This window comes from Otolemur garnettii, unplaced genomic scaffold, assembly GCF_000181295.1.
Source record: "Otolemur garnettii isolate 467f Iridium unplaced genomic scaffold, OtoGar3 scaffold00152, whole genome shotgun sequence".
Lineage (NCBI taxonomy): Eukaryota > Metazoa > Chordata > Mammalia > Primates > Galagidae > Otolemur > Otolemur garnettii.
Window position 1 is genome coordinate 1,100,167 of NW_003852547.1, and position 6,816 is coordinate 1,106,982.

General features: G+C 46.9%; 1 protein-coding gene across 1 annotated transcript in view; it reads right to left on the reverse strand.

The window, feature by feature from the left end:
• The window catches only part of PLAUR (plasminogen activator, urokinase receptor), an 18,305-nt gene that overhangs the window by 4,965 nt on the left and 6,524 nt on the right, over positions 1–6,816 (reverse strand). Inside the window, exons 4-5 of the mRNA XM_023518980.1 lie at positions 1,670–1,822; positions 664–798 (exon numbers count right to left, since the gene is read on the reverse strand). Of these exons, the coding sequence (XP_023374748.1) occupies positions 664–798; positions 1,670–1,822 (288 nt within the window). The remainder of the gene's footprint in view (positions 1–663; positions 799–1,669; positions 1,823–6,816) is intronic.

The window sequence follows — 6,816 nt, forward strand, 5'->3', positions numbered from 1 at the left end:
TCTTACTCAATTGCCCTTGGTGGAGTGCCATGGCCTCACAGCTCACAGCAAACTCAAAACTCCTGGGTTCCTGCCTCAGCCTTCTGAGTAGTGGGGGCTACAGGCACCTGCCACACCACTTGGCTGATTTTTTCTAATTTTAGTAGAGATGGGGTCTTGCTCTTGCTCAGGTTAGTCTTGAACTCCTGAGCTCAAGCAATCCACCCACCTTGACCTCCTAGATTGCTAGGATTACAGGCATGAGCCATCATGTTCAGCCTATACCCACTGTTTAAAAAGTTTTGGAGCTGGGTGGAGTGCAACTAAGGCTGGTGGATCTCTTGAGCACACAAATTCGAGACTGACTAAGCCAGAACAAGACCTCGTGCCAGGCGGTCGTGGGGGGTGCCTGTAGTCCCAGCTACTTGGGAGGCTGAGGCAAGAGACTTGCTTAAGCCCAAGAATTTGAGATTGCTGTGAGTTGTGATGCCATTGCACTTTACTGAGGGCGACAAAGAGAAACTGTCTCAAAAAAAAAAAAAAGTTTTGGGGCTGGCAAGATGAGAGTCATATGTGCCCGGTTTTCAGAAGAGGAAACAGGCCTGACAGTGACTGAGTGGCAATCTGCCCCTGCCCAGTCCGGGCCCCCACACCGGGCCCCACACCAGGTCCCCAGCCCTTTACCTGGGCCGCTGTTGCACTTGGTGGTGTTGCAGCACTGCAGGAAATGAAAGGTGTGGTTGTTGTGGAAGCCAGTGGGGCCTGGACAGCCAGGGAGGGAGCCACAGCCTCGCAAGTGTTGCTCATCCTTTAGACTCTCTATGGGTGGCAGGAGAGAAATGTCAAAGGTTAGACCTTGGAGGAGGGGTTGAAACTGGATTTGCCCACCAGAGCAGCCATTCAGCCATTCTCTGTTTCACCCCTCATCACAGGACCCTCATTTTATTTAGGGCAGTCATATATCTAGCACAAAGACTATATTTTCCTTCCTCCCTAGGTATAGTCATGTGATGAAGTTCTGACCACTGTGATATAAACAGAAGTGCTTTATGAAGACTTTCTGAAAGAGAATTCTTACAAAAAAAAGAAATAGGGGTGCCTCCTTTTTGCCCCCCTTTCCCTTCCTCCTTCCTGGAACTTGAACATGAGGCCTGGAGCTCTGGCAGCCATCTTGGACTATGAGGCAGTTGTGAGAATAGAAGTGGTATGTAAGAAACAAGAAGGCATCTATCTGGGTTCCTGGTAATTCTCAAACTCTCCTAGTGGCACTGCACTTCCTATCACTGAGGTTTTCTTTTCTTTTATTTTTTTTTAAGACACAGAGTCTCACTTTATCACCCTTGGTAGAATGCTGCAGCGTCACAGCTCACAGCAACCTCTAACTCCTGAGCTTAGGCGATTCTCTTGCTTCAGCTTCTCAAGTAGCTGGGACTACAGGTGTCCGCCACGATGACTGGCTATTTTTTTTGCTGCAGTTTGGCTGGGGCCAGGTTCAAACCTGCCACCTTTGATATATGGGGCCAGCATCCTACCCACCTAGCCACAGGCACTGCCCTCACTGAGCTTTTTTGTGTGAGACAACTAACTTTTTTCCCTTGCTTATATCTCTGTTACTTTGGGGTTATCATCAAGAGGAGCCTTGGGGAGAAGCAAAACAGGGAGGAGGAGTTGCTGGCAGGTTGGGGCTCACCTTCTAGGCTCCTGTAGGTCACCACCTCCAGACACTGTTCTCTAGGGCTGCGGCATTGGAGGCTCTGGTCCCGGCCCCTCTCACAGCTCATGTCTGATGAGGCGCAGGAAATACATTCAAGGTAACGACTTTGGGGAAAGGAGGGAGCACGGACTGTTTGAAGAGAGACAGAAGGGTTAGACTCCATGGGGAGAATCCTTGAATTACAGTCCCTGAGGACTCATCTCAGCATCAATTTTTCCTTATTCTACCCTGTATCCAATTACGAAGTCTTGCTCATTTTGGCTCCCAATTCTTTCTAGAATCCATCCCTTCCTTTCCAGCCCCATGCTCCGGTCCAGCTTAGACCTCCTTCAACACCAGTTACTTCTCTGGCCTCCTGGTTTTTATTCTTACCACCCCACTCAACCCAGTGCATTCCCACATGACTCCTAAAGGATGTTTCTAAAATTCCTATTTCTCCTCTGCTCAAAATCCTTGTATGTTTCCCTACTGCTTCAAAATAAAATCCAAGACCCTCAATGTGGCATTCAAGGCCCATCAAAGACTGGTTCCAGCTACTTCTCTTTCCTCATCTCCCCTAGCCCCTCAGACTCTACCCCACATTGACCTCCCATAGCCCATGGATATATACACTGCCTGGCACTCAGACCTTGCATATGCCATTGCCTTTGCCTAGAACACCTTCCTCCTATTCCCTATTTCCCTAAGTCTTTCTCATTCTTTAGGTATCATCTCCAATTTTGCCTCCTCGCTGATGCAACAGGCTTGATCAGGTGCCCCTTCGGAGCTGCCACAGGTTCCTGGACTCCCCCATTTCAGTCCTGTCTCCTCTGGGTCATCACTGTGTGGTGAGAAGCCTGTCTCCTCCACCAAACTGTGAGCCCCAGGAGGGCAAAGCCAGCCCAGAGAAGATAGTCAAGAAATAATTGTTAAATGAATGAATAAACAATTACTTAAAACCTTCCAATTGTTCTCTGGAATAGGCAGTCTCCAAGAGTCCCCAGTGATCTCTACTTCCTAGTATTCATACCCTTGTGCAATCTCTTCCCCCAAAAGAAGAAGACTGACCTACATAGCCAACATGATACTGCGAAAATGACAGTGTGCCTTCTGTGGCCAGACCATAGAAGACAGCAATTTCTGCCTGGCTCTCTCTCTCAGATCACTTGCTCTGGAGGAAGCCAGAAACCATATTGTAAGGACACTCAGCAACACCATGCAGTGAGATCTGGTAAGGAATTGAGGCCTTTGCCAAAGCCATGGGAGGAGATCATCCATCTGAGTGAAGCCTTAGGAGCCTTCAGATGACTGTACCCCCAGCTAACATCTTGGTTGTTGTTTCATGAAGGATCCTGAGCCTGAGTCAGAACCACCTAGCTAAGCTGCTCCAGGATTCATGGCCTTCAGGAACTTTGGGAAATAATATATCTTTATTTTTGTTTTAGGTTTTGGGGTAATCTGTAATGTAGCAGGAGATAACTGATATGCCACCTAACTGTCTCAGGGATCAAAGGCTCATTTGATTGATTTGTGATAACTTTGCCTTTTGCACACTTCCACCTTCCACTCTTAGCCAATTGGATCAATTACTTTTCCCTGGAAACACCAAAGTCATTCCTCTGCCCAGGCCTTGGCTCACACCATTTCCCATGCTTGGCATGCCCTCTCCTTCTTAACCTAAGATATCCAAGTTGAGTCTGGGCCAAGTCTTAAGGAAGTGAGAGGACTGTCTCAGCCAAGGCTATGAACTGGCAGACTGCTAGGTGAATCATTTACATCCAAAGTCAAATCATCCCTCTCAAAGAAAAATAAGTACAAGGCCAATAACCCCAGTATTCTCACACAAACTTCCATGAAAGTGAAAATATGAATTGCATCATTGTCAAAGCAGCTCTCTCACACCATTCATGGGTCTTCTTTGTGAACCCTTCTTCTTATGCTGCTCTTCTAAATGTTGGTATTCCTTGGCACTGTGTCTTAGGCCCTTATCATCTATCATAGTATAGACTTTCTCCTATGGGGATTTTATCTGCTGACATGGTTCCATTTCCCCTGTCTTCTGGTCACTCCCAAATCTCTCTCCAGTTCGGAATTGTCTCTGAGCTCCAGACCTGTACACCCAACTGCCTCTTGGATGGCTGCCAGCTATACCTCAACACCAGCCCCAAACTAAATTCTATATCCTTCCAGAGCTGCTCCTTCTCCTTCTGAATTCCATATATCAGAGGTAGCCCCATCCAAGGTAGAAATCTGGCAGAACCCTAGATATCTATACATGAGTCTGAAAATGTCTACTGTCCTGTCTTTTAGTTCTTTAACCCTCCTGCTCTGCTATTTCTAATCTCTGTTAAGCACATCTGTTGAGTTCTTCATTTGAGGCATTGTTCTATATTTGCTGTTTGACTGTTTTAAAAAATGAATTCCAGATGTTGAATCTTTTCTACTGTTTTCTTGAATATACTGATCATAGCAATTTCAAAGTTCCCTGTCTAAGAATCCAATGTCTGAGTCACTATGACTCTGTTTCTATTGTTGGATTTTTCTTGGGGTTTCTGATCAACTCATCCTTTTTATTTTGTTTTGTTTTTTGCAGTGTTTTTTTTTTTTTTTTTTGGCCAGGGCCGGGTTTGAACCCTCCATCTCTGGTATATGGGGCCAGCGCCGTACTCCTTTGAGCCACAGGCACTGCCCACAACTGGTCCTTTTTATTTTCTCCAGGATACCTTGTAAGTTGCTGTTGTTGTTTTTATGAGATGGAGTCTTGCCAAATTGCCCAGGGTGGAGTGCAGTGGTTATTCACAGGCTCAATCCCACTGCTGATTAGCATAAGAGTTTTGACCTGCTCCGTTTCTTTCTTTCTTTCTTTTTTTTTTTTTCAGACAGAGTCTCACTCGGTTACCCTGGGTAGAGTGCTGTGACATCTTAGCTGACAGCAACCTCAAACTCCTGAGCTCAAGTGATTCTCTTGCCTCAGCCTCCTGAGAAGCTGGGATTACAGGCATTCGCTCTTGCTCAGGCCAGTCTCAAACTCATGAGCTCAGGCAATCTGCTGGCCTCAGCCTCCCAAGTGCTGGGATTACAGGTGTGAGCCACTGCACCCAGCTGACCCGCTCCATTTCTGATGTGGGCTGGTTCACCCCTCTTTAGGCAATCTGGTGGTCCCTCACTCTCAGAAGCTCACCATATTGATGCCAAACTTAGAGCACTCACATGGCATATCACATTACAGCCCAGAATTCCAGGTTCAAGCAATCTTCCTGCTTCAGCTTCCTGTATACCTGGAAATACAGGTGTATACCACTGTGCCTAGCTGTCTTGTAAGTTTTGATCAAATGCCAGACATTACAGATGAAAATAAGTAAAGCCTTGGCAGGGCCTATGGCTTAGTGAGTAGGGCGCTAGACCCATATGCCAAGGGTGGTGGGTTTGAACTTGGCCCCAGCCAAACTGCAATAAAAAGTAGCCAGGTGTTGTGGTGGACGCCTATAGTCCCAGCTACTCGGGAGGCTGAGACAAGAGAATCACCTAAGCCCAGGAGCTGGAGGTTGCTTTGAGCTGTGACACCACAGACTCTATCAAGGGTGAAAAAAAAGAAAGAAAAGAAAAAAGAAAACCCTCAAATTATGTTACCTTCTTTCAAAGAATATTAGGTCTTCTTCCTTCCTTTTTTTTTTTTTTGCGGTTTTTGGCTGGGGCTGGGTTTGAACCTAACACTTCCAGCAAATGGGGTTGGTGCCCTAATCCTTTGAGCCACAGGCACCACCCAAGGTCTTCTTCCTTTCAAGGACTGGACTTAGGCTTGTTTAGGGCTGACCTATTTCAGTTTTGCCCTCACTCCTAGGGTGTGTTCTGAGGGCAAAGCCTGAGGTGCTTCCCAAGGCTTCTTCAGCTTAGCAACCTCTGTCCCCCCAACGTCACATGCCTGCTGGAAGCCTTGCTTGGTTCTGCAGCTTCCCAGCTACTATTTTTTTCTGCTGGAGTCTCTTGGACTCTCAGTGCATGCACAGCTTGCCAGTGACTTCAGGGAAATTTATTTGCAGATTGGGGACTCCCTTTTCTGTGGTCCCATCCATTCCAGGATTTTAATTCTTCCAGACATTCTGGCAGCCCCAGACTCCAACCTCCGTCTTCTCAGTCTAGCAACTCTCTTTCTGTCTGGGCTCTATTTCCTCTTCACAGCAGCAAATTGGAAAGTGCACTCAAGGAAAAAGCCAGGTTGTGTTCTACGCTTCTCTTATTTCAAAGATTCTAGCACCTCAAGTTCCTCCCTTCACTTGCTGCTCTCCAGTGACTTCAAGTAATTGTTTACTATTTGCCCAGTGTTTGTAGCTATCATTGGCAGAAGGGAGAGTCTAATATAAGTGACTTCACTATGACCAATACCGTAGGTCTCCTTCCCACATCTAATCTATCACTTAGGCCTGTTCATCCACCTGCCAAATAGCTCTCAGATCAACCATTTCTCTCCCTCAGAGTGCCTGACACCCTGGTCGGGCCATCCTCTTTTCCACCTAGACAACCTCACCTACCTCCAACGTTTCCCCTCAACTACTCTTGCTTCCCCTCAATCTGTCTTCTGTCATGAGGTCAGAATAATTTGTTACAAATACAAATATGATCACGACATGTCCCACTAAAAAATCTTTTGTGACATCGCAGTGCTCTCAGGAAGAAGTCTCTGTATTGGTTCCTCGCCATGGCCTAGAAGGCCCCATGTAGCATGACCTGCCATGGCTCATCTTGACCCACTGTTTTCTTCTTCCAGCCACACTACTTTTGCCCATTTTGGGGCCTTTATATCTCTTGCTTCCTCTGTTGGAAAACCCTTTCTACAGATTTTTTTCTTTTTTTTGAGACAGAGTCTCACTTTGTCACCCTTGGTAGACTGCCATGGGGTCACAGCTCACAGCAACCTCAAACTCTTGGGCTTAAGTGATTCTCTTGCCTCAGCCTCCCAAGTAGCTGGGACTACAGGTGCCTGCCACAGCACCTGCCTATGTTTTGGTTGTAGTTATCATGGTTGTTTGGCAGGCCTAGGCTGGATTCCAACCCGCCAGCTCTGGTGTATGTGGCTGGTGCCCTAGCTGCTGAGCTACAGGTGTCGAGCCATGTCTACAGCTTTTTAACAGTCTGACTCCTACTCA